The 27,948-nt window shown below is 39.3% G+C and overlaps 2 protein-coding genes across 6 annotated transcripts in view; one reads left to right on the top strand and one right to left on the bottom strand.

Annotated features, from left to right (window-relative positions):
- Window positions 1-1,735: 1,735 nt before the first annotated feature.
- LOC100267215 (cytochrome P450 CYP73A100) lies at window positions 1,736-3,674 on the top strand. Its single transcript, XM_002266106.4, has 2 exons — window positions 1,736-2,641; window positions 2,763-3,674. Exons 1-2 carry the CDS (start codon window positions 1,779-1,781, stop codon window positions 3,496-3,498), a joined length of 1,599 nt encoding a protein of 532 aa, XP_002266142.1. The 5' UTR covers window positions 1,736-1,778; the 3' UTR covers window positions 3,499-3,674.
- A 125-nt stretch (window positions 3,675-3,799) lies between these two features.
- Window positions 3,800-27,948, bottom strand: part of LOC100246661 (DExH-box ATP-dependent RNA helicase DExH10) — a 29,119-nt gene continuing 4,970 nt past the window's right edge. For 4 of the 5 annotated variants that reach the window (XM_010658399.3, XM_010658401.3, XM_010658400.3 and 1 more), the window contains exons 9-17: window positions 20,897-21,118; window positions 20,656-20,814; window positions 19,814-19,903; window positions 19,570-19,662; window positions 18,497-18,650; window positions 11,869-12,017; window positions 11,681-11,776; window positions 4,829-4,921; window positions 3,800-4,243 (exon numbers count right to left, since the gene is read on the bottom strand). In XM_010658399.3, coding sequence (XP_010656701.1) covers window positions 4,133-4,243; window positions 4,829-4,921; window positions 11,681-11,776; window positions 11,869-12,017; window positions 18,497-18,650; window positions 19,570-19,662; window positions 19,814-19,903; window positions 20,656-20,814; window positions 20,897-21,118 — 1,167 coding nt within the window. In that variant the 3' untranslated portion in view covers window positions 3,800-4,132. The remainder of the gene's footprint in view (window positions 4,244-4,828; window positions 4,922-11,680; window positions 11,777-11,868; window positions 12,018-18,496; window positions 18,651-19,569; window positions 19,663-19,813; window positions 19,904-20,655; window positions 20,815-20,896; window positions 21,119-27,948) is intronic. The other variant, XM_019223050.2, reaches the window with a different exon arrangement.

Here is a 27,948-nt window from a genome sequence, read left to right as displayed (position 1 = left end):
GGCAAGTGTCTTGGTCCCATTCCTGTCAATGACCAGTTGGAACCAGGGAGTTCAAAACCCATTAACAAAACAACCTTGTATTTGGTTCATACATCAGCAAAGATACCGAAGGTGTATGGGTCCAATTTGGTAACTTGTACTACCTTATGGACTTTAATTTTTAAGATACACAATCATGTGTTTTGTCTGGTTCAACTTTTGAACCGCCTTATCCCTTAATCACCTTTGAACCGGTGAATTAGTCGATCAGAACCGGCGAGTCAGCCGACCCAACCGGTGGGTCATGTTTTCAAAGGTCAAACAAATAGCACGGTGGAGATGGTGGCAGGCTCCACCATTCTTGAACTCAAAACTCACACGTTTTTCACTTGTATCTTTTTTGAAGACTGACCAAAGTTTTCACTGATTTCTCATTTTTCATAACTAGCGCCACCTTTTCTTTGGGAGAGGAGGCTTCAGCCTTGTCCAAAAGGTTAATTTTGGAATATACTGTCACTAGGGCTAAACACTTTGCATGCAATATTTATTACTTACAATTAGGAATGGCAACGGGGCGGGTTTGGGACGGGTCGCCCCCATCCCAACCCCACCCCGTTTATTAAAATTAATTCCCATCCCCGTCCCATTTAAAAATTTAAACGGGGCGGGGCGGGGAAATTCCCAAACCCGCCCCGCCCCGCCCCGTTTAGCCTCCTTTTTTTAAAAAAAAAATAAAATTTGCTTTTAAAATTTTTAATTACATTAAAACAAATATATTTATAAATAATAAAATTATTATATTTTTTATAACTTATTTTATTAATTTTTTTATTATTATCTATATATTAAAAATAGTAAAATAAAATTAATTTTAAATTTTAAATTAAATTAAATTTTAAAATTGATTTTATATGTAAACGGGGCGGGGCGGGGCGGGGCGGGTACCCGAAAAAACCCGCCCCGTTGCCATCCCTACTTACAATAAAGATATTGAATATTTTTTACTTGACAATTGAATATTATAATATTTTTATTTAATAAAATAAAAAATATTAACGCCTTTATATTTTATCTTTATCACAATGTAATATTGATAATATCAAAGATAAAATGATGAAATATTTTAATTTTTTTAATTATTTATATATAATTTTAACTTTTTATCGTGATTTAAGTCTTAACCGTACCATTAAATTGTCATCGGGTAATTTTTCTAATTCAGTAATCGGTTCCGAATATACCCGTTATACCCATCATTTTAACATATTTCAATTTTATTCTAAAGCATTCATGAAATACAAAAAATTGACTAGTAAAAAAATGTGATCATATGCATCTCAGCCAAGATTGTCTTATTACTTACATTCAAAAACATGCTCACTCTATTTATGCTGATGCAAGCAAAGACTTGAAGGTGGAAGAGGCGTAGCAATTATTTTATTTTGCTGACATGGCCAGGATATGGGGCATCCGAAACCTTGTTTTTCCTTTCAATCAATTATAAAATGGGAAAAAACCGAGATGATTCAGCAGATAGCAAATTGGTCCAAGCTGGAGGCACTCCACCAACCAACCAGTCAACCACCCCATTTTTTTGACTTGAACAAGGGATTAATGCATTCTCCTACCCTGATTCCAAGAGGGCCCATAGATTTTCTCAAAACCATTGCACCACCAACTCTACCAACCCTCACGAGTTGTCAGTTGTCACTCCTCTGTGTATATATATATAGCTCCATCCGCTCCTCTCTACTCAATCCACAGATTGCATACACACAAAAGAAGGGGAAGAAAAAAACATGGCCCATCTTCTCAATAAGCCCTTATTTTTCACTCTTGTTACAATCATTCTCCTCTCATCCACTAGGTTGTTGGCCTCCTACTTGCCCATTTCTCCCAATATAGCACGTTTTCTCCCTTTGGCTCCTCTAATTCTGTACCTTTTCTACTCAATTTCCAAGCGCTCCGCCTCCCTCCCTCCAGGGCCTCTCTCCATACCCATATTTGGCAATTGGCTCCAAGTTGGGAATGACCTGAATCACCAGCTATTGGCCTCCATGGCACAGAAGTATGGTCCGGTCTTCCTACTGAAACTTGGGTCAAAAAACTTGACAGTGGTGTCGGATCCCGAGCTGGCTAGCCAGGTGCTGCACACACAAGGTGTGGAGTTTGGATCCCGGCCGCGGAATGTGGTGTTTGATATCTTCACGGGGAACGGGCAGGACATGGTGTTCACCGTCTACGGCGACCACTGGCGGAAAATGCGTCGGATTATGACTCTTCCATTCTTCACTAACAAGGTGGTGCACCAATACAGTGAAATGTGGGAGGAGGAAATGGATCTAGTGGTCGATGACCTGAGGAACAAGGAGAGTGTGAAGACTGAAGGCCTGGTTATCAGGAAGCGTCTGCAGTTGATGCTGTACAATATCATGTACCGGATGATGTTCGATGCCAAGTTTGAGTCTCAAGAGGATCCGCTGTTCATCCAGGCCACGCGGTTTAACTCTGAAAGAAGCCGGTTGGCCCAGAGTTTTGATTACAACTATGGAGACTTCATTCCTCTGCTTAGGCCATTTTTGAGAGGTTACTTGAACAAGTGCAGGGAGCTGCAAAGCAGTAGGCTTGCATTTTTCAACAATTACTATGTTGAGAAAAGAAGGTAAACCATGCATGTAATTCATTGGTTTTTCGACTGTTTTTTTCAATCAACATGCATGTCAAATGTACAGGCTCTGAAATTTAGGAGTTTTGACTCTAACTCGTTTCCTTTGTATGTATAGGGAAATAATGGCTGCTAATGGAGAGAAACACAAGATCAGGTGTGCCATTGATCACATAATAGATGCTCAACACAAGGGAGAAATCAGTGAAGAAAATGTGCTCTACATTGTGGAGAACATAAATGTTGCAGCTATAGAGACTACTCTGTGGTCCATGGAATGGGCCATTGCTGAACTGGTTAACCATCCACATGTCCAATCCAAGATTCGGGATGAAATCACCACCGTCCTCCAGGGGGGTGCAGTCACTGAATCCAACCTCCACCAACTTCCATACCTACAGGCCACAGTGAAAGAGACCCTCAGGTTACACTCACCAATTCCCCTCCTCGTACCCCATATGAACCTTGAAGAAGCTAAGCTAGGCGGTTATACCATCCCTAAAGAGTCCAAGGTGGTGGTTAATGCCTGGTGGCTGGCCAACAACCCCGAATGGTGGAAGAATCCTGAGGAGTTCCGCCCAGAGCGCTTCCTGCAAGAGGAGTCTGCCACAGACGCTGTAGCAGGTGGGAAGGCCGATTTTCGCTTCTTGCCATTTGGGGTGGGTAGGCGGAGTTGCCCTGGGATCATACTCGCGCTCCCCATCCTAGCCCTTGTGATCGGCAAAATGGTCATGAACTTTGAAATGAGGCCTCCAATTGGGGTGGAGAAGATTGACGTGTCCGAAAAAGGAGGCCAGTTTAGCCTGCACATCGCCAACCATTCTACAGTCGCGTTCACTCCAATCACCGCATAGTTCAGTCAAAAACTTTGGATAATAGTTTTTGTTATGTTTCATCGTTCAGTTATACTTTACAATCCCCCTTTTTTTTCTCCATTTGTTGCCAAAAAGTCATGCTGTTGTACCTTGTGTAAAGGATGGATACCATTCTTTCAGAGTAAAATGAATAGAATAATTTTGTGTTTCAGAAACGACGGAAAAAGGGAAAGGAAAACCTATGGATGCTTGGAACTTCCATGGACCAAGTAGAACCTACTGCTTCTGAGTTCCTAAGCCAAAGACCCCACGAAGGGTCACTCTCATCATTCATGAAAGAGACAGAAATTATAAGTGTTGGTATTAACAGCTATAAACAGCAAAATCCAAATAAAATATGAATGTAGAAATTACTCTGTTATTTGTTGTGTTCTTTTCCAACGTTTCCTAAATTTTGCATGTATACAATGTGGGTAAAATGGGTCAAACAAGAAAATCTACAACAATGCTGCAAAAACGGAAACTCAAATGCATTTGAAAAGAGAAGGCAAATGGAACCATTTATGTCGGTTCACGGTATCTCAGATGGCAACTCAGCACTTTCTACTGCAGAAGGAAACTTCTTTCCCTGGAGTGCATACGCCCTGAACCACAAAAGCCCTAGAAAAACATCTTATAGATACAGGGAATTTGCAAACATAATACCCCGACGAAGGCTTTCACTGGCAGCTGCAAACTTGTTCTCTAAATTAGCTTCTCCCACAGCATTAGCAGCAGCTCGCAACTGAACAAGGCCCAGGAAATCAAAAATCCAGAAAATGGGATTAGTGCACTGTCTTCAATTTTCAAGCTATCACTATTCAAGCACAATTTCACAAGCTGTGTAAGTACAGTTCATCAACAAACATAGGTAAGAAGAGGCTGCTCAAGAAATTAACAACCATGTTCAGTTGGCCTATTCAAGGGAAAACTGACTCCAACATACTTAAAAAGGTGAAATACTGGGTATTCTGCAATGCGGCATTGACAATAGGACCACTTAATGTTTCAGTGAGTTGTCTGAAGAAATTGCTACCTTCTGTCATTCTAATATGTTTCAAGTTTTTTTTTATTTTTTCATTCTTTTACATTGTAAAAACTAGTTTTCAAACATCATAGTTTACTGGAACTGCATTGATACTGTGACAACTCTGGTACTTATAACCATGGATTCGATAAGGAATTTTCTTTTCTTTTGTGCTCCTCTTTTTTTCTTTTTCTTTTTCTTTCTTTGGAGGCAAGTACAATCATCAAAAGACAGTCTTATGTACGCACTGCCCTCCTTCACAAGGAGAAGAGAATGAAGCTTCCGAAGACTCAATCAACATACCTGGTTCAAAAACTCATCAAGTCTTCTAGCACTTCTAATGATACTACCCTCAAAGATATCAGTCATTTGTATAACCTCTGCAAAAGTTGCACCCTGGACAAGAAACAAAAGGAAAACAGCTGAATGCTAAACTGGGAAAAAGGAAAGAAAAGAGAAATAAGAAAAATGAAAACTCTAATAAAAAAACAACAAAGAAATCCTACTAACTAAACCATTTTCAATCACCCAAACCAGGACAGCTTGACAAACTCATAGAATATGGAGTTTTTTTTTTTGTTGATAGATAAATCACAGAAAATTTATTAGAAGGGAGCAAGAAGGCAACCTGAAGCATACAGGGAGTATACACAAGAAACCCCTCAACAAAAAAACACAAAAAAGCAAACACTCACCAACCCTCAATTAGAACCCAACCAATCAACAAAGTTAATTAAGGAACGGGGTTCTCCATCTAAACAAGACTTAGACCAAGAGAAAAGATTACAAACGAAGGAGTTTTTCAATCTTTGGATCGACAAAGCCTCATTATAAAAAACTATCATATTTCTTTCTTTCCACACCGTCCAAAATAAACAGAGAGGAGCTGCCCGCCAAGTCTTTCCACGCTTCTTGTCCACAAAGGAAGCAGACCAACCAAGGAGAGTGTCTCTAACCGTAAGCGGAAAGACCCAATTAACACCAAACAATGAAAACACAAGATTCCACAATACCCTCGCCTTGGGGCAATGAATAAAGATGTGATTTATTGTCTCCTCTTCATCACAACACAAGAAGCACCTGTTTGCTAAAAACCAGCCCCTCCTTTTGAGTTGAGCTTGGGTTAGAACCTTCCCCCAAGAAGCTTCCCAAGCAAAAAAACCCACCTTTGAAGGCACACAAGGGCTCCAAATGATTCTCCAAGGAAACAAGACTGAACCACTAGAAACAAGAGTATTGTAAAGGGATTTTACAGAGAAAATCCCATTCTTAGAAGCATTCCACAACACTATCCTCCATCCCAACAAAAAGCCTCTTTCCTTGAAGGAACGAAAGGAGACTCACCACCACCTCCATCTCCCAATCGTTAAAGGGTCTAGAGAAACAAGGATACCATCCCCCCGCATCCCCCATAGAGTCCCAACAATCCGCTACCCATGCATCTTGAGAGACCGCAAAGGCAAACAAAGAAGGAAAAGCCTCACAAAGGGGAATGTTTCCACACTAAATGTCCTTCCAAAATTTCACCCTTCTACCATCCCCTACAGTGAAAGAAACGTTTTTAAACACCAGAACGCCTTCCTTTCTAATTTCCTTCCAAAACCCCACCCCATAGCTCTCCCTAACCTCACGAGAAATCCACCCCCCACCTTCTTCCCCGTACTTCCTACTAATAATAAGCTTCCAAAAGGACTCTCTTTCAGCCGCAAAGCACCAACTCCATTTACACAACAGGGCCATATTGAGAATAGAAAATTTTCTACTCCCCAAACCACCCTTCATTTTATGAGAACGAACCACATCCCACTTTACAAGATGAGGCCTCTTCTCTAACGCACCCCCACCCTAAAGGAAATCCCTTTGGATTTTCTCAAGCCTTAATCTAACAACTCTTGGCATACGCAACAAGGACATAAGATAGATCGGCATGCTAGCCAAAGTGCTCCGAATGAGAGTGATTCCTACCCCGCACCCCCCCCCCCCCCCTCGGAAATGAACTGCCTCTTCCACAAAGCAAGTCTCTTCCGCATCCTTTCTTCCACACCATCCCACACAGCCACCGACTTATGAGGAGCACCTAGAGGTAGCCCCAAATAAGTGGAGGGGAGAGAACCCACTTTGCATCCCAATTCAAAAGCCAAAACCTCAGCGTTCTCTACTCTTCCCACCGGCAGAATTTCACTCTTGTTCAAATTGATGCTCAGACCACAAATGGCTTCAAACCACATTAAAAGCCAGCTTACAATAGCCATTTGTTCTTGGGAGTCCTCACAAAAAACCAACGTGTCATCCGCGAACAACAGGTGAAATACTTGAATCCCACTGCCACCCTTACCCCTTAACCTGCAACCAGTCAGGAAGCCCCCCCTAACTGCTCTATTAATGAGGCAGCTTAAGGCCTCCATTCCTAAAACAAACAAGTAAGGGGAAATGGGTTCCCCTTGCCTTAACCCTTGAGTGCTCTGGAAAAAACCTGCAGGCGATCCGTTAATCAAAACTGAGAAAGAAGCAGTGGAGATGCACCACCTGATCCAACCAGCCCATTTCTTCCCAAAACCCATTTTTTGCATCACTGTCAACTGGAAATCCCAGTTAATATGATCGTAAGTCTTCTCTAGGTCCAATTTGCATAACACACCAGCTTCATCCCCTTTCAGCAGCGAGTCTATGGCCTCATTAGCAATTAACGCAGCATCAAAGATTTGTCTTCCTTCAACAAAGGCATTTTGGGTAGGAGACACCACCTTACTCACTACCTTCTTCAACCTATTAGCTAGGACCTTGGCGAGAAGCTTGTACAGGCCTCCCACCAAGCTGATGGGTCTATAATCACGTAAATCATCAGCCCTGCCTTTCTTAGGGACTAAAACCAGGAACGTGGAGTTCAAACTTCTAACAAATTTCCCCCTTTCAAAAAAATCCTTAAAGAAGCCCATTATTTCGTCTTTGACAAAATCCCAACAAAACTGCCAGAAAGCAACGGGGAAACCATCCGGGCCAGGAGCCTTGTCCCCATTCAACTCTGAGAGGGCCAGATACACCTCTTCCATGGAGATCATCTCCTCTAGCCTGGCAGCCTCCTCACTCCCAATTCTATCAAACTCCATACTGCTCATACTCGGGTGCCAACCACCAGGATCCGATAACAAGTCCTGATAAGCCCTCACCACTCCCCTTTGAATTTCTTGATCTTCTGAAAGCCAGTTACCATTAACTTTAATCTTTTTCAAACAATTCCTTCTACTGTTAGAATTTGCCATCTTATGAAAGAATCCCGTGTTCTTATCGCCTTCCTTCAACCATGTTTCTCTTGATTTTTGCCTACACAAGATTTCCTCCATAATTGCCCACTTTTTAAAATCCTCCCTAGCCTCCTTTCTAGCCTCTAACTCCTGCTCATTTAAAGCTCTCTGCCTCTCCTGATCATCCCAAAAGGACACTTTGTCCAAAGCCATCCTCAAGTTCACCCCCACTTTACCAAAGACTTCCTTATTCCAATTCTTCAGCTTAACATTTAAGGCCTTTAGTTTTTCTGAGAGGACAAAACTATAAGACCCACTGTAATTGAAACCTTGCCACGAGTCCTTAAGAAGCTCCTTAAAGCCCTCCTCCTTCAACCACATATTCTCAAAACGAAAAGGAATTGGACCTCTCCTCACCCCACCCCCATCTAACAGAATTGGGAAGTGATCAGACACAGGCCTTGGGAGTGTGCACTGAGACACCCCACTAAAATGATTTTCCCAATCCTCCGAAATAAGGAAGCGATTCAGTCTTCACCTGGATTGGCCATTCAGCCCTCCACTCCACGTATAAGGTCTCCCCGGAAGAGGCAAATCTCTTAAAGCCAACTCATCTAACACCTCTGAAAACCTTCTCATGGACCCAGACAATCTTCTTTCTCTACTATGTTCACTGGGAAATCTAATAACGTTGAAGTCCCCACCGATGCACCAAGGATTAGACCACAGTCCTCGAATGACACCTAACTCTTCCCAAAAAGGTTCTCTATAACTTTTCAAAGTAGGTCCGTAGACCCCCGTAAAGAACCACATAAACCCATCCTCGCAGTTCTTGAACCAACACGAAATTGAGAAGATTCCCACTTCCAGGCCTACTAACTCCAAAACTCTCTTATCCCAGAAAACCACCACCCCTCCAGCTGTCCCCCTTGCATTCACAGCTCCCCAACCTAAGAATCTTCCCACACCAAGATTGTGAATAACCCCTTGGGACATTTCTTGAATTTTGATCTCCTGCAAACACACCACATCCACTTTTTGCGACCTGATTAGGGCCTTAACTACCTTCATTTTATTTCTGTCATTAGCCCCTCTGACATTCCAGGATAGAATCTTTAGCTTCATCTAACAGTCGAGATTCTAACCCCACCTTCTCTGACCAGAGAATTCTCCTTTCCCGCCCCATTATAATTAATAGACCACTCAAGTTTTTTCAACTCCTGATCAAACTTAGTGGTCCCAAACGAGCCCTTCTTCAGATTTTGCTCACTTCTTCTCTTAGTCCTTAGGAGAAAATTCAGGATTTCACCTTCAAAACCTTCTGTAGAGAAGCCCAAAAAATTACTAAACCTCGCCAAGCAGCTGTCGTCCCAACAACATCCATCTAGGTCCTGAAGCAACCCCTCAAACTCCCCTCCCGCACCTTCTCTAGCCACTGGCTTCTCTCCCTTAGAGGCTAGCACCCCATTGCTACCGTCAGCCAGAATGATACTCAACGAGGTCTGCTCCTCTTCGTTAACCATGGAAGCCGAACCACCGAAAGACCCATCATTCAACGTAACCCGTCTGAAAGAAGAAGGAGAAGAAGAAGAGAGATCCCGGCCCCCCAATGGAATAAAACAAAGATCGACATACCTGGATGCCTCTTCGCAAAGCGCTTTGTCAGTCAAGTGCCCCCGATCCATCAACTGTGAGGAACATAGCATCATCGAGTCTCTCGGCAACCCGACAAGGGGGTCGGCTCCGCTTGCGCCTCCACTTGCACCCCTGATTTTGGATGGCGACTACACAACACAAGCCCTAGGAGGAGAGATTGGGGTCTCGTCCCCATAAAAGGCCCCTTCTCCCTTTGTGACAGCTCGAACAGGCCCACAGGCCTCACCCGACACCCCCTCTTTGTAACTTAAGGGACCTTTTAAGTGAATGGGCCTTGGATCCCGACCCAAATCCACCCGGCTCACAAGACAAAGGCCTTGGGCCTCCCCACAACTTAAAGTTGAAGGTCCACAACTAGGCCCACTGCAAGGGCCTGCCAGCCCACATCCAAGTTTGTCCTGACTATTGGGAGAGGACTCCCTACCCCCTCCCACTAGGTCGACTAGACCACCAGCCCATCTTCTCTCATCAGTCTCTTCTGCAGAGGCCTCACCAGAAAGCGTGGGTGGTTTTCCTCCAGCGAGCGCCACGTCTTGTACCTCCGACTGCAACCTCAACTGCTCCACCTTCTCTCTTTGACTCCCGCAGCAAGCCACCCAATGAGACCCAACAGCTTCTTCGCCTACCCTTAGCCCGCCCTTCCCGGAGGAGCTTCCCGCTGGCACCACCTGCAAGAACCAAGGTGAAGATTCCCACCACAGTTGGAGAGAAAAGCATCCCAACCCCAAACTATATGAGCAGAGTTAGGGACCTCCCATTCCGCACGCTTCACCAGAATCCTAGCCCATTGCAACTCAGACATGGATTTGGTTTCTTCATCCACTGCTATAAATCCTCCGCACCCATCTCCAATCCTTTTGAACACCTCAAGCCTCCAAAAATGGAGTGGGAGCCCGACCACCCTTACCCATGCCTCTACGGCATTGGAGATCTTGCAGGAACACCCCACCTCTGGGTTCCATCTGTTCAAGATAAGACAATTTTCCTTAATGCTTCTTTTGCCTCTGGCCAAAACACGCTCAGCCTCTTGAGCCAACTCAAAATCAAACATCAGAATACCCCTGCCTAACACAACAATCGTCATCTTCCCCTTAACCTCCCAATTCTGGCGGGTCCAGCTCCTTACATATTCCAACTCAAGTAAAGGAGTTGAGATAGAACCCCACCTCCCTATCAGACAATGTCTCAACTGATCTAATCTTCCACACACCTCTTTTTCCCCTACCTCTAACCACACTAACTCACCTGCTTTTCTCGGGGTCGACTTAACAGCATCTGCAAAAGACATCGTCTCCACCCCCTTTTCCTTCCACTGAACCTTCAGGACTCCCTTCGACTTCAACGGAACCTCTGGCACATTGGTAAATTTTAAGCCTTCTGACGAGACCACTCCAAGACCTCTCAACCTCACGGCCAAAGAGTTCCAGCCACTGGCCTGATCCTTCCCTTCAGGGAAAATAATGCTGTCTTTTAGCTTCTATATCTCGAACAGAGCATAGGATGAACCTCCCTGCCTTGTTCAGCCGTCGCTCCATTCTAAACTTTCTGTTTCCCTCCATCCATTCAATAACCCATCTTTGATCATCAACCTCTCTACAACAGGTTTCAATGCCTTCCAAAAAACAACGAAGACTAGCCTCCCCAAATCTAATCCAAGAAGCAAAACCCCTACTTCTCTCCCATATACATCCTTTCAGCTTTCCACCCGAATCCTCAACCACAATCTCAAACAATTTGGACTCCACGACAAACCGACTTCTTCCTCCCCTAAGCATCCTCATCAATTACTAAAGAGAATATATCTGAAGACCTATAAACATCTGCATGATCAATCCCATCACTTGCTTTTACACCTTTATCATCTCAAAAATTCAAAGAATAAGGAGTTAGTCCACCTCCAAACCCAGAAAATAAAAAATCAACCATCTTATCTGTCAATCACAAAATCTTATTGAACAGGCAATGTTTTCAAAACAGATGAAGTTTTGGTAATACCCAAAATAATATTTGAGAGAGAGAGAAAGAGAGAGAGAGATGCCATCTAGAATATTTCCATTCCTAATAAAGAGAGATTTAATTTGAATCTTAATTGGGAATATATGGCTTTACTAAGCAATTTATTTGGCAGTATTATCCTAAACAGTTTCATTAATAAAGAGCATTCAAAGACTGAAGACAAGGGTAAAAAAAAATATAAGTTCCATTTAAGGAAAGATGGCATCACTACACCCTTAACTGATCAAAATTGGATTCCTACCTTTGACCAACAGTAGATCACATCCATCAAGTATGGCCTCGCTGTTGATTCCACGTACTCATCCACATTCACTTCCAATTTGCATTCATGTTGTATCTGCGATCATTTTTAGAGGAAGTTGCTTTTAACATTTTTCATGGTTAAATTGAAAAATAACAAGCAAGAAATTAAGTTAGTAGATAACACACCTCTGCTATTCTTCTTGCACTATCTTGAAGTTGTTGTAATGGTTTAGCAAGTTCTGTCCTCAAATGTATCTGCTCAGTTGATTTGTCTCCTGGAATGAAACAACTTGCAAGAGCTGCTACTTGGTGATGATCCAGGTCATTGAATGTACCTGATTGAAAACTGCTCAGAATCCACAGATACAGATATATGTCCCAATATGAAAATAAGCCACCATGATGGCCTGTCTGATCACTGAGCACCATTTAATGGGCCCAAGAAAGCAGGCCTCATTAGCTTCAAGTTCCTGGTCTGGCTTGCACTTGCCCTTGTGGTACTAGCCAGCCCAAATACATGTATAGACCTTTTCCCCCTCTTTTACCAATAAAAAAATAGTTCTTATAGTTTTTCACTAATAAACAGAAGGGATCTTACATGAACAGGAAACAAGAAGAAAAATGTCATTTCAAATAGCAGGAGGCCAAATGTGTATATGCACAAATATATAGGAACCAAATAGTGGTTGCTCTCTTAACAAATCCTATCATTGGAGATCACGGATGTCAATGGAGTGGGCAACCCCCATCCCATCTCCACCCTGATTATATGAATGCATTGCCATCCCCATCCCAAAACCTGAATCAAAGTGGGGCAGGGTGGTTATGGGAAAGTGGATTCCCATACCTACCCTGTCCAATTTAATTTTTTTTCTAATAGATAAATTTTTCCCTTCCCAAATTAACAAATAATTTAATCTTTCCATAAATTTATATATTTTATTTTCTTAAGACATAAAGTTGCATTTTTCTTTTATATATGTTCAAAAGGGAAAGGGAAAAAAAATGAAAAGGTTCAATTAAATTATATTTTTATTTTATATATAATCAAGGTGGGGCAGGGCTAGGTGGAATAATACCCAAACCTTCCCCAACCCTTCTCTCTTTCAAAAACAAAATCCCAAACCAAATTAAACCTCCCCCAAAGCATCCTATTAGGAGCAGGATAAGGCAAGTCCTGACAATCCCCGTAATACCAATCTTCTAAAATATGAAAATAATCATTTTTTTAATCGGATACTCTAAAATTAATAGCTTCTCCATTTGATCAACTCAATTACCATAATACCCTTAACTAGCATCTCTATGCCTAAAGAAGTTTGAAGTTTTGCCTGCTTGTTCATTTCTACAAAATACATTAGTTCCAAGTGTTATTTGCAAATGGATATCACCTTCCATTTACTTTCAAACAGCTCTTCGATTTGCACCAAAGGGATGAAAACAGCTATTCTATTTAATCACATCACTAACAATACCGAATGTGAGACACTGTAATCCCTTTCACCAAGTATTGTCATATTAATGGCTGCTCTCTGTTCAATTGATCCTATCATCAGAGACTACTCCCCATTGCTATCAACCATAATATCTCTCTCCACAAAAGAAGTCAAACAACTTCTATCGACTATTGTGAAACTGAAATCTTTGTTTAATTTAATCGCATTGATGGCCATAATAGTCAGTTAACGCACCCTTTAAGCAGTGTGAGGAGTGGTGTTAACTTCTTTTTCCCCCAAAAATACTCTTCCAAGTGTTATTTACAAATTACTATCCCCTTTCATTGGCTCTAAACAGCCTCTTCCAAGTGGTATATACAATTAACTACTCTTCCATCTGCTCTAAAAGAGGGCCTCTGGGCCTCTTCCAATTACAAGTAATTACTCCCCTCCATTTACTCTGAAACAGATGGTCTAATTTGCTCTATGATGGTGTTAAACAGCTATTCTATTCAATCCTATTGCTGACAATCATAATCCTTGTGCCAACAACCATAATCCCTTTTCATCAGACATTCTAAAATTAATGGCAGCTCTCCCCTAATTACTCTCATTGCAGGCAACCATAATCCTCTTTTCATCTAATATTCTGAAATTAATTGCTACTTTATTTAATCCGACCAGCAACCATAACATACCCTCTATTTATGAGTGTCAAATTCCAAAAAAAAAAAAAAATACACCTGTTTTAATTTCTATTCACAAATGAATATCCTCTTTGAAAATCTCTGAAATGGCTGAAAATGGCTTTCTCTATTTATCCATTGAAAAATCAATTGACACACATTGCCAGCAACCATAATCTTTTTCATCAAAATTCAAAAATTAATGGCTGCTTTCCCTTAATTAATTTCACTTGTTAGCAACCATAATATCCCACTTCCAATTAATAGGAAAAAAGTAATAAGATGTACATAATTGGATGTGAAGAAAGGGGAGCAACTAAGGTATAAGGTAGGTATACAAGCTACACCAAGCAAAGAAAGAAGAAAAACTAGCAATATCCATTTCCTCTAAAGGCCCAATCATATCGACAAAATCTAACAATGATGACCTCCTTCCCAGAATGAACTCTACTGTCCATGCATGGAGGGTAAGACAACCTCTTTGATCTTCTGGATTGACACCTCTGCCCTCTCAAAGAGCTTTTTGTTTTATTACCTCCGTATGCATCACATTTACATACGAGGGTTGTGGAACACCTCCTTTTCCTTTCCCCTTTAGCAAAATTGTCATGCCATGTTACCAATGGAGCTTAATCATTTCTGGCAACATCCATCTAATCCCAGAAAAAATTCATTGATCAATGAACCTAAGCCCTTCATCCCTATATTGGTTTCCCAGGGAGCCAAACACCCCACTTTGCAGATGGCCGTAAAGAAAGATTAAAGAGAAAATTTACCATAAAGCAAGCCTCCGAAGTAACCCATCCTTCCTTTCAGCCCCAAGTTCCCAGTATGGAATAAGATCTAAAAACAAAACCACTGTGTCCAACATCCAATCATTAAAGTCCATAGAGAATCTTGGATTCCCATAACCCCTATCATAGCCCAACAGCAGCAGTATCCAACTATAACATCTCTGTTAACTACCAATCTGAAAAGGTTTGGATCTGCTCTTCCAAGGATTGTCACAGCAGTAAGCATTATTTAAAAACAAGGTGATGCAAAATCTTTAGATTTCTAGCAGTATAGAAGGTTTTTGAGTAATATAAAAAGATGAAAGACTTAACAATGGCTGAAATATAAGAAAGAGGTCTTTGGCAATCACACCAAGGTCTCTAGGCAATCCCACCTAGGTTTCCCAAGCAATCACATTGGGGAAAAAGACAAGCATACCCCCAAAGGAAGCATAAAAGATGTTAAAAACTTCTGTTCTTTGAAAGATCACACAGGTGTACTGTATATGTAGACTCTTATGACTCTTCCCGTTCAGAACAATATTCCTAATCCCTTATCTTGTCTTACAAGAAAAGGAATAGATCTAGGAAAGGAATATTATTTAAAAAATAAAAACTTTCCTATTATAATAAGAAGACTAAGGAATAGAAACTTGACAAAAAGTAAACCGCTACCTAAAATAGAATCTTAACAAAGGCTCCACCCAAACTAATTATTGTAAGTCCCAAGAGAAACTTAAATTATCCTTGGTGTCCCAAATTAAAGTTGGGGCATTGGAATTCCTTTTCACTTGAGTCTTCAAAAGATACTTTCAACATTGCTCTCCATTTTCTCTCTTCAACTTGGAAAATTTTGACATGGATGAGTAAAAGAAATGATACTTCTCAAAAAGATCATCATTTATCAAATAAAATTTTTCTGATGGTAATCCAAGTGTAATTAGAAAAAGAGAAATTTTTCTACTTGATCAAATATTTTGGTAGCATCCCCCTCTCCTTGATACAATTTGATTTTCAACCACCTCTTCAATCTCTTCCTTCAAGCTTCATTCTAATGGCTATTGAATAACTGTTTCATCATGAAGGGCATCATCACAGTGATCTCTATATAATATCTCCTCAACATTAAACACAATACCAATAGCTATATCATCTCATAGCTCAAGGGCATAAGCATTTGAACTGATTTTCTTGAACAATCTTATATGAACCAGCATTCTTGAAATGTAGCATCTTATAAACACCTTTAGGAAATTAATTTGAACTGATTTTCTCAGACAATCTTATATACAAACCAGTATTCTTGGAATGTAGCATCGTATAAACATCTTTAGGAAAATGATCTGGTCTTGTATGGATCATAACCATACCCCCTTGCATTCAGCAAAATGCCTCCTAAGATCAGCATTAACTTCATATTTTTCATTGCTAAGTGCAAACTTCCTTCCTACTTCATCATGAACCTCCCTCATGTAAAATCAAATCAATGGATTTTTAAGGCTGCAAACAGTAACAATTTCAAAGGACAGTATCCCATGGTCCAGTTCAGTGAACTATTACAAGAAAATTCTGTTATGGGAAGTAATTGGTCTCAATTACCAACATAGCACCCACTAAGCATCTTAAATAATCACCAAGGCTACAATTAACAACTTTAGTTTGCCCACCTGTTTAGTGTTGGAATAATGAACAGAAATTAAGTTTGTATTTATCAACCTTCATAGTATTCTCCAAAAATAGCTCAAAATTTTACATCCTTATCTGAAACAACAGTCTTGGGTAACCCATGTAAGAGAATAACCTCTCAAGGAAAACATTTTAGTAATGTAGATAGCATCTGTCTTTGCAAAAAAAATGAAATGAAAGAAGAATGACATTTTTGACAACCGATCAACCACCACTATATGGCATCAAAACCCCTAAGACTTGGTTTTCAGAATCCTAATCAGGCTAACCTTGATGAGTTGGCTCTTGTATTAGGCTGTAAAGTGGGAGTGCTCCCGACCACCTATTTGGGGCTCCCTTTAGGCGCCCCTTTTAATTTGTTGGTGGCTTGGGATGGAGTGGAAGAAAGATTCTGCAAAAGATTGGCTTTGTGGAAAAGACAATATATTTCCAAAGAGGGAAGACTAACGTTGATTAGAAGGATGTTATCTAATTTGCCAATCTACTTTTTGTCTCTATTCCGGATGCCAAGGCTTGTGTGGTTAAGGTTGGAAAATTTTCAAAGGGACTTCCTATGGGGAAGCAAGACCTTAGATAGTAAGCCTCATCTAGTGAAGTGGGATACCGTTTGCTCTAATAGAAGGACAGGGGGCCTAGGTGTTGGGCGCCTTCACTCGCTTAATAAGGCCCTCCTTTGTAAGTGGATTTGGCATTGGGTTCAGAAAGGGAGGCCTTTTGGAGACAAATCATTAGAGCTAAATATGGGGATTTGGAAGGGGGTTGGTGCTCTAAGGAAGTGAGAGGAGGCTATGGTGTTGGGTTATGGAAGACCATAAGAAAGTTGTGGGATGTAGTTAGTTCTAAATTGTCCTTTTCGGTGGGCAATGGGAAAAGGATAAAGTTTTGGAAAGATAAGTGGTGCGGGGATGAGCCGTTAAATGTTTCTTTTCCCTCTTTATTTGCTCTTTCTAACTCTAAAGATGCTTGGGTGGTAGAGTTGTGGCAACATTCTAACAAGGGGGGTGGTTGGAATCTTAACTTCCTGAGGCCCCCCTAAATGATTAGGAGATTGTAATTGTGGAATGCTTTTTTGCAAGACTTCAAGATAAAGTGGTAGAAGAGAGTAAAGAGGATAAAGTATGTTGGGTTGATACGAAGAGTGGAACTTTCTTTGTTAAATCTCTTTATGCTAGCTTAAAGACAAGAAGGGTAGTGCAATTCCCTTCTAGTGTTGTGTGGAATGCATGGGTTCCTCCTAAGGTGTGCTTTTTTGCTTGGGAGGCAACTTGGGGAAAAGCTTTGACTCTTGACCAGCTTCAAAGGAGGGGGTGGTCTTTGGCCAACCATTGTTTCCTATCTTTGTCTCATGAGGAGTCTATTGACCACATCCTTTTGCATTGTGACAAGGCAAGGGTGTTGTGGGACCTATTATTCTCTCTCTTTAGAGTTTTTTGGGTGATGCAATCCACGGTTAGAGACTCTGCTAGGCTGATATGGTTCCTTTGTTGGAAGAAAGCGGAAAGAGGTTTAGAGGGCAGCTCCTTTATACCTCTTTTGGACTATTTGGAAAGAGAGAAATAGAAGATCTTTTGAGAAAGTGGAATTCTCAAACCAAAGGTTGAAATACTTGTTTTTGTGTAACTTCTTAACTTGGACCAAACTGTTTATAGGTGAAAGATTGATGTTCATAGTAGATTTCATTGATAGGTTGGGGTCAGTTTGAGGAAGGGAGTATCTTTTTGTTCTCTTTCTTTTTTTGGTGCTTTTTGGCTGCTGTTGTATACATCGTGTGTACTTTGGTTTGCCTTTTTTGGCCTTTTTAATACAAATCTCATTTACAGATCAAAAAAAAAAAAATCCTAATCAGGCTAAGCCAGGCAGAGAGCCAGAGGCCTAACATTACTATAAATTTCTAATTCAATTCTGATGGCAGAGTGCCCCACAGCCCAAGCCTAGCCCCAGCTGGCCTGACAACAAGCCTTAATTGACACTAGACACAAACATTTGCTACATGCATGAGGCATAACATGTAGGATTATGGGTACTAGTTGAAAGAGGAGGGAAGGCTGTTTGTGGAAGAAGTTGAAAGGTAACAAGAGATCATATGGGGAGCACTCTCATAAGTAATCCTGAGAGAGGGTAATTTGAGTCATTTCAAGTGTGAAAACACAGTGGCACACCAAAGAGAAAAATTGCCCTCTTCCTTTAACACTGATAATAGGTAAGAATCAGGTAAGAGTGATTAAAAATTTACCATTGAACATCAGTTCAGTAACAAGGAGCTCATCTCCAGTGTCTATCAAGCAGGCAGCCCGTCCCTTTAACTGGACGACACCATCAGCATCAATATGGCCAAGCTTTTTCAAAACCCGTGAACGGTTTTTAAGTTCATCACGAAATTTTTGAAGCTACAAAATCAATTAAAAATAAATTAAATCATAGAACAGGAAAAACCATGAAAATGCAGGTTTGTTTGAAAACCAACATAGCTAACACCGTATGTTCGGAAATTAGAATCCCAACTACTAGCAAACATGTCAGTATCCTGGCTGTTTGACTCAATAAAACATATTATATTGTCTGCATTATAATGAATAGAAAAGATGATATAATCCGGATAAAAACATCAATACCAGATTCTGCATGTTCAATGCCAGAAGGGAATTCTTTTTTGCACCTCCAAGAGCACACCACAAGTAATAAAACAAATATCAAGTGAAAACTACAGTCCGAGAGTAATAGAGAATGCAAACGTGAAAGAACTCAAGGATTATGATAGATGAAACAAAGATAGGGCAAAGTACAAAGAAGACAAACTTTATAATTCATGCCGCTTGTTCATACAGCCACATGCAAAGTTACAAAGGTTATACATTTTTTAACCCCTCTTGGGAGAATTTCCAAAACCATGATTTACCCAGGAAGATAATTCATACCATTTTATTTATAGGTAAAGGAGAAATATCATATGAGGGACGACAGACAGGGCACAAACCAAGTACAAGAGCAGTATAAAAGATTTCCCCATCTGAAAACCAAGAGGAAAAGATGATCCAATTCATCCAAATTATGTAAGTGCTTCAATATTTGGAGCATCCATGCAAAAGCAATATCTAAATATTCACACTGCAATACATGCAATCAGTTGAATCATATTTCATGCCAAAGGCTTTCTTGGCAGGTGACTACAGCCCACCAAGATGTGCAAAAAGATGTATCATACATGCAGTATAATATTGGCTCTTCATCGATTGCAAGTGTGTTTTCCAATCTATATTTCAAACATGCATCAGACTGAGATAAAGGAACATTTGAAGAGAAAAATACCTGGGAATCACGCATTTTTGTCTTAAGCTGTTGAATTTCATGATTCACCTCCGCTTTCCTCTGGAAACTTCTGATCTGATTCTCATCCTGGGACTGCGTAAGAATCAGATGAAAGTAATACTTAGGTAAAATCACTTGAAGACAGCAGCATTGCAAGACATCTTATAGCAGTAGTTGGGCTCTTTGACACCTTCACAAATTCAAAAGAAACAAACGAGAGCTAACACTGCATAATATGGCAAACCTTGTGCAGTGGATGAGCAAATAATTTCTGCTCAAGTTCCTCAATTTGATTGGCCAACTCAACAAATTCTGGATCTTCAATACCCATGTCCTGCCAAAAAGCAGAAATACTGAGAAAAATAAAAGTAGCAACTTTAATCAATTACTTCGCAAAATGAATTAGATATATGCCAAGCTTCTTCTTCTACTTAATATCAAATTTAAAGACCAACAGCTGAGAGTGATTCCATTCCTCTGAGAAAATATTTAATGAGATGAACAAGAAATAGAAAATTGTTAAAGCATTGAAAATAAAATTGAAAGCAACCAAGAATTATTATGAGGGGGAAGATTGTGATGATGATAAGGGGAAGATAGTGTTCTTGTACAGGTCAAACCTGGGAGGTTTTAGATGGGCAATGAAATGACTGAAAAGAATGCACAGAAACAATGGATGATAAGGCTCTGGAAAGAGTGAATTGAACGAAGACTGTAGATTCAGCCAAACTAACATAGTTATTATACAACTTAAACAGATGACACACCTCAGTTGCATCATATTAAAAAAATATGAATAAACTTATAAAATCAGGCACAAAACGAACTGTACAATAACATTGCAAGCAAAACCCCAGCACAAACACAAATAGTATTTAACATAAACCAATTACCACCTCAGATACAAGCACTGAACAGGGCCTAATGATAAAACGCAATGAGATATGATGTAATTGATTACCATGACCCATTACCTAAAGGATTATAATCTGATCAAATGGTTAATCTACCAGTTGACATTTGACATGAGTATTCATAGTTGGACTGAAGACTTCCATAAAATAATGCAAGTTAGTTAATAAATACCTTGACTGGATTAAGCTTCGGAAGGCCTTGAGGGAAGCGTGTTCCTAGCTCCTGGACTGCAAGCAGTATGCTTTGCCTTGCTTCCAATGGCCGGAGGTCAGGAGGTATAGATATTCTTAGTTTGCTAAGAGCAGAGATCAGGGACAATTGAACTGGGACCTAAGGCAGATGATGTAAATCTCAGCCTCACCAAAAAAACAATTAAGCATCAAACTGTTGTTTTGCACGAATATCAACTCACCACATGCATTTCACCCTTTTCACCAGGGTGAGGAGGGCACGGTTTTGGACGTGAGCCATTCTCAGTTGAACCAGGTGAACAATGAAGTAGGGTATCAACTATATAGCCACCACCACGTGAAGAAGACAGGGCTGAAGGCAATGTGCCTCCTGCGGGGGCCTTTTTCACAACATTAACCACCACTCCCCACCCCCAATCTGTTCCACCTTCCCTGACCTTAACCTGAAAAATAATGAGAAGATGGCAAACACTTCTTGAGTATTCCACCATTACATGCACCAAAAAGCATCAAATTTAACCACCATTACTAAAAATTGCCACTACCATACCCAAGCTCAAAAATTAAGTTAAGATAAAGCACCCAGAAAATATTACATGTAAATTGAAATTTGAACAAATAACACAAAATCAGAACAAAATCACAAAAGCAAAGCAATTTATCAAAAGACCAAGCAATTATCAATTGACATACTGATACAGGCAAAAGGTTACAAGTGTCTCTGACTCTCTATGGGTTACTTTGCTATCAAAAAAGGTTACAAGTGTTATCATCCACCTTCAAGGAAGTTCTTTGTATCCATGGATGCCACGTTTGCTGAAAAACAATATTTCCTTCAAAATCCTTCTCTTCAAGGGAGCCATCATCATCTATGGAAGACCAGGACCTGATCCTACTTGACTTTCCAGCAAGTTCTTCTACACCTGAGTCTGAAGCTACTATCACCATCCCAGCAGTTGTCCTAGAAATTCCAGCAATTATCCCAGAAATACCAAGTACTGTTTTCATTGAATCTGAGTCTGAAACTGTCATTCCTATGGTTGTCATTCCTGACAAATTTGGTCCCATTGCTGCTAAGCTACCCTCTTCAAGTTTACTACAATGTTTATTCTTAACCTTATGCAGGTCCAAGAATCCAAAGCCAACACTAGGTACAGAACTTATTCCTTCTTGTCCTGATGTTAATGACCTAGAACTACCCATTGCCATTAGAAAAGGAACCAGGAAGTGCACTCAATATCCTACATCTCACTTCATATCCTAGGAAAATAAAAGCCAACAAAAGAAGTTAATGAACAAAAACGCTGTTTATTTTTTATTTATTCGTTGAAAAAAATAAAGTGCAGATACAATGACTTATATGCTAGAATGGGAAAAAACCGATTCCCATATTTCTAGGAGCCTAACAAAATTTAAAAACAGAGTAATTTTAAAAGAAAAAAACCCTAACAGATTTGAAACCAGCAGATTTGAAGTTGGTTTGAATTTGAATCAAACTCTAACAGATTTAAAACCAATAGATTTGGATAAGCTGGTTTGAATTTGAATCCGCCAACACTCCCCCTCAAGCTAGACTAAATACATTGAACATTCCCAGCTTGTCTACTTACTTCTCAAACAGTGGTTTGATGACTCCCTTTGTTAGAAGATTAACAGCTTGAGTAGATGTGAGAACATGTCATACAAATTGTTCCTTCGTCAATTTTTTCCTGAATAAAATGTTTGTCAACTTCAACATGTTTGGTACGAGCATGATGTATAGGATTATGAGAGATGTTAATCGTTGCTTTTTTGTCATAGTAAATCTTCATAGGCAGATTTTTGAACATCTTCAATTCCTCTAGTAATAATCTTAGCCAAAGCAATTCACACACTCCATGAGCTACTGATCTAAACTCAGCCTTGACACTACTATGAGAGACAACTACTTGCTTCTTGCTCCTCCATGTAACCAAGTTCCCTAAACAAATGTGCAATAGCCGGAGGTAAACCTTCTATCTTCAATTGAACCAACCCAATCGGCATTAGCGAAGGTTTCAACACTTCTTTCTTAAGTTCTTTTAAAGAATAATCCTCTCCCAAGAGTGCCTTTGAGATACCACAATATCCTGTATATGGCTTGGTGAAGGCATAAATTAACTAACATTGCTAACTTTTTTTTTGACAAGTAAAGAAGAGTAATTGTATTAAAAAGGGGCACTAAAATAGTGGCCCGTGAAATACAAGAAAGATACGCTCACCTTCTTACAGCTGAAACAAAAACCTGTCCAAAAAGATATACAAGAGACGACCCCTCCCTCAAAGGCAATACGCTCACCACCTAACTGACTAACATTGCTAACTGCAAAAGTAATGTTAGGTCGGGTATGGGAGAGATAAATAAGTTTTCCTACTAAACACTGATATCTCCCTCTATCAACCGGAATTTTAGTTGACTTCTCTCCTAACTTCAAGTTCAGATCCATGGGAGTGTGTCGATTTACATCCTAACATAATGGTTTCCTTTAACAAATCTAACGTGTATTTTCTTTGTGAAACAAAAATCCCACCCCTATTCCTAGTAACCTCCATCCCAAGGAAATACCTTAAACTTCCCAAGTCTTTTATTTTGAATTCTGCTACCTCTCCTTCAATCTTTCCATCTCGGCCTTATCATCTCTAGTCAAAATTATATCATCCACATTAACAATAAAGGATTCTAACCTTACTATCCTTACGTCTATAGAATAAAGTATGATCAATATGAGCCTGTTTGTATCCCTGTTGTTGGATTGCTTTAGCAAATCTATCAAACCAGGCCCGTAGTGACTGTTTAAGCCGTAGAGGGATTTCTTCAGTTTACACACTTTTCCATTACTTCTTTCCTCATCAAAACTTGGTGGTAAATCCATATAGACCTCTTCTTCTAAATCACCATTCCTGGATGGTATTTAGTTTAGCAACGTGATTGAACATTTCTTGGTAATCAATCGACCTGACAGCTTTGTATTTAATTGTAAAGATCCACTTGCAGCCTAGCAAAGTTTTCCCTTTAGGTTTTTCCACAATATACCAGTTTTCATTTTTCTCAAGGGCTTGCATTTCTTCAATTATTGCCATTTTCCATTTTGGATCCCTCCATGCATCTTATATATCTATTGGAATCTCCACACCTGATAGGTTATCAACAAAAGCTCATATAGATGAAGATAAATGGTCATATGCCACAAAATTAGAAATAAGATAATGTGTGCAAGATCAAACTCCCTTACAGCTATAGAAACATCAAGATCAACAAATTTAGGACTAGAATCAACGTTTGAATGAGATGTACCTGAATTCGGTTCGGGCTCTTGACCTTGCTAAAGAACCATGGGATTTTCTATTTTTTCTTAATCTTTCTTCTTTCATGAATAAACAAGCAGCTCCGATTGCATTAGCAAATCTCTCCTTGTCGTGTTTTGTTCGTTGGAAAAAGGCATCATTAGCTCAAACACACAAGGGGAATGAAACAAACTCAAGGAACTTGGCTGACGTGGTAGCTCAAAATTAGGATGAGATGGGAATTGAGTTTGGCTCGGTAGAGGAATGGGTGTTCCCCCACATGTTTCCCAAAAATTTTCTTCACTTTCTTTCTCCCCCTAAAGAGAATTTTTGGTGTAAAATGGTTGATTTTCAAAGAATGTGACATATATAGAAGTGAAGTACCTATGCTTTTTTGGAGAATAACATTGATAGCCCTTCCGAGTTGCAGAATATCCTAGGAACACACATTTTATAGCTTTTGAATCAAGTTTTGTTTGGTCGTGTTCATGAACATGGACAAAGGTGATGCAACGAAAGATTTTTGGATCCAATGAAGAGAAGACTCAATTTTGCAGATAAAGACGATAGAGTACCCAAAGGTGTTTGAAATTGAATGACTCGCAATGCCCCCCCTTAAAAAAAATGCTTAGGAACATGATGAATATTATTAGGGAACGAGCTACTTCTAAGAGATGCCAATTTTTTCTTTCTAATATACCATTTTGCTTTGGAGTGCTTACACAAGAACTTTGATATATAATCCCATTTTTTTTCAAGAAATCCCCAAGAATAGACTGAATATTCTTTCCCATTATCAGTGTGAAAAACCTGTATATTTGCATTATACTAATTTTGAATCATGGAATAGAAATTTAAAAAAAAAAATTCAGCCTCAAAATTTTCTTTTAAAAGATAAACAACAAACACAAGTATGATCATCAGTAAAAGTAATGAACCACCTTTTATTTGTAATACTTTGAACTCGAAATGGACCCCAAATGTCACTGTGTATCAAAGCAAAAGGTTTTAACGTTTGATATGGTTGAGAAGGTAAGAAAGGACGTTAATGTTTAGCTAACTGACAAATATCACCTTGGATTGATTCATTATTTTGAAATAAAGATGGAAACAAATGTCTTAAATAAGGAAACCTTGGGTGGCCTAGCCTACAATGCCACAACATAATTTCTTGTTTTTATGAAAGAGAAGATTTGCAAATGAAAGCTTGAACTTTAACTTGTTCTATCACAACAGTGTCCTTCTCGAAATAATATAGTCCCCATGTTCTTTAGCACTGCCAATGCTCCTCCCTGAAGTCAAGTCCTGGAAAACACAAGCAGATTGTGTAAAATTTACTACACAGCTTAGATCTTTAGTAATCTAGCTAATGGAAAGAAGATTGCATGAAAGTGTAAGCACATGAAGAACTGATCTTAGGATTATATTGGGACTAAGCTTAATGGTACCAATCCCGCAACAACTTAAAGAGATCCATTAGCAATCTTTACCAATCTTTACTTTATGATTTCCAAGGCTAGGAGTACAAGCAAAGAAGAGTTTCCCACAACCTGTCATATGGTCTATTGCCCCAAAATCTACGATCCAAGGCTCTCCTTTTTCAGCTATTCCACTAAGTGCAGTCAAGAAAGTACCTTTTTGTGGCAAGAGAGAGATACCAGGCTTTGCTAGAGTTAGCAACTTATAAAGTTGCTCCATTTGTTCCTTGGTGAGATTAAGGTTGGTCGTGGTCTTTCCTTGAGCACCACAAGCTGTAGCTTCTCCTAACGACAACATGGCAGTTTCAGCTACTTGAATACCCTTGCCGTCACGGTTTCTTGATCTGTTTGGCTTTGCCATGTATTTTCTAGCAATTATCTTTTGTGTAGTATAGTTTCTTATAGTGATCACACCACTGTTGTCCCCTTTTGTTGCTGCGAGGGTCTCCTTGCTTTTCTGGACCACAAGCTGCTAAAGCAGAATTTTCAGTACTTGGCATGGATCTAGCATTAACCGTTTTCGAGTCTCATCCCTCATGACTTCAGCAAATACCCCTTCAATAGCATGTAGAGGTTTTATTCCAAGAATTCGTCCTCGTACTTCATCAAGTTCTCTATTGAGTCCTACAAGAAAACCATGGACTCTTTCCATATCCAATAGTTTTTTGTACCACACTACACATTCTGGGCAATACCAATCACAATTTGTGGATAGGTCTAATTTTTGCCACAGCTCGATCATTTGCATTTGGAAGAAGGATTTGTATTATTTATCAATTGTATGTTTAAATATGTTATTCAAGACTAAAATGACTTATTTATTTTATAAATTTGGAATTGTCAATATGTTAGACATATAATTGAATAAGAAAAATGATAATTTTGATTGGTTTAAATTTGTATGGTTGAGGTTTCATTTAATGTATATAATGTAAATATAATATTATATTTTGGCATATGATTATGTTCTATTGACCTAAAATTTCTAACCCATTTTGATGTAAAACACCCAACTAAGCAATATGGAAATGCTCACCACTTATATTTTGTTAGTTTGTAAAATATTTTTGACGTAGAGATTATTGTAAATATTTAGGTTATTACATTGGGTGGTAAGACTATTGGTGGATTTATTATACTTGTGAATAGGTGATGGTGGGTTTTGGGAAAAAGGGAAAATATATATATATATATATATATATATATATATATATATATATAGTAAATCTTAGCTTAATAAATTTATTAGGGATTAGATGTAAATTTATTCTTAAAAAAAATCAGGTTATCAGGATTGACGACCAACTTGGATAGGTGTAACCCTTAGGGTCAAATCTTTGATCCAGGATCAAGAGTTAAATTCTAGGTTGCCCAAAATTTGGGTTGTGACAACAATGAACAAAAACACTATTTATTTTTATTCATTCATTGAAAAAAATAAAGTGCATAATATAATGACTTGTATGCTAGATTAGAAAAAAACCGATTCCTTTATTTTTAAGAGCATAACAAAATTTAAAAACAAAGTAATTTTAAAAGAAAAAACTCTAACAGATTTGAAACCAGCCGATTTGGATAAGTTGGATTGAATTTGAATCAAACTCTTAACAGATTTGAAACCAGCGGATTATGATCAGCTGGTTTTAATTTGAATCCGCCAATAGAAAATTTTCTCATTAACACACAAAACGTTTCTCACTCAATTGAACTTCCTTGGCATTCCCTAAACACTACATGAGGAGGCACTTAAAGATAAGAACTAGAAAAAGGATATTAGTGAGGTGATGGAAGCACCAAACAAAAACCAAACATAAGAAGTTGTTGATCTTCCAAGAGGAAAAAGACTAATAAGGTGCAAATAAGTATTTACGATTAAATATAAAGTTGATGGGTCCTCAGAGAGAGAAAAAGTAAGGTTGGTAGCTAAGGACTATACTCAAACCTACAAGGTGGATTATCAAGAAACCCTTACGCCTATGGCCAAAATGAATATTGTGCGTGTTTTGCTATTTTTGGCAGCTAACCTTGATTGGTATTTATAACAATTTGATGTTAAAAATGCCTTTTTGCATGGTAAATTAGAAGAGGACATAGACATGGAGGTTCCACTAGGTTTTGACAAGAATAAAGTATGCAGGTTAAATTGGAGATGGGGTATAAGCAAAGTTAAGGAGACCATACCCTATTCATAAAGCACTCAATCTCAAAGGGAGTCACTGAGTTAATTGTGTATGTCTGAAAAAATTGTGATGGGCAATGACCTAGAAGAAAGAGACCTACTTTGAAATGGCTAGCTAAGGAATTTGAGATAAAAGAGCTTGGGAACTCAAGTACTTATTAGGGATCAAAGCGGCACATTTGAAAGAAGGAATTTTGTATCACAACAAAAACATGTGGTTGATCTTCTCAAAGAGACAAAAATGCTCGGATGTAAACCAATTGATGCACCTATTAAGTTGAACCATAAGGTAAGGCGGGATAAGGATGCAATA

Source organism: Vitis vinifera, chromosome 11 (assembly GCF_030704535.1).
Source record: "Vitis vinifera cultivar Pinot Noir 40024 chromosome 11, ASM3070453v1".
NCBI lineage: Eukaryota > Viridiplantae > Streptophyta > Magnoliopsida > Vitales > Vitaceae > Vitis > Vitis vinifera.
Note: the sequence above shows the minus strand (reverse complement) of the source record. Positions and strands in the feature narration are given on the sequence as shown.

Coding starts and splice junctions, on each gene's coding strand:
- LOC100267215 (XM_002266106.4), top strand. CDS start 1,779: ATGGCCCATCTTCTCAATAAGCCCTTATTTTTCACTCTTGTTACAATC. Junction 2,642..2,762: donor TACTATGTTGAGAAAAGAAG/GTAAACCATGCA, acceptor TTGTATGTATAG/GGAAATAATGGCTGCTAATG.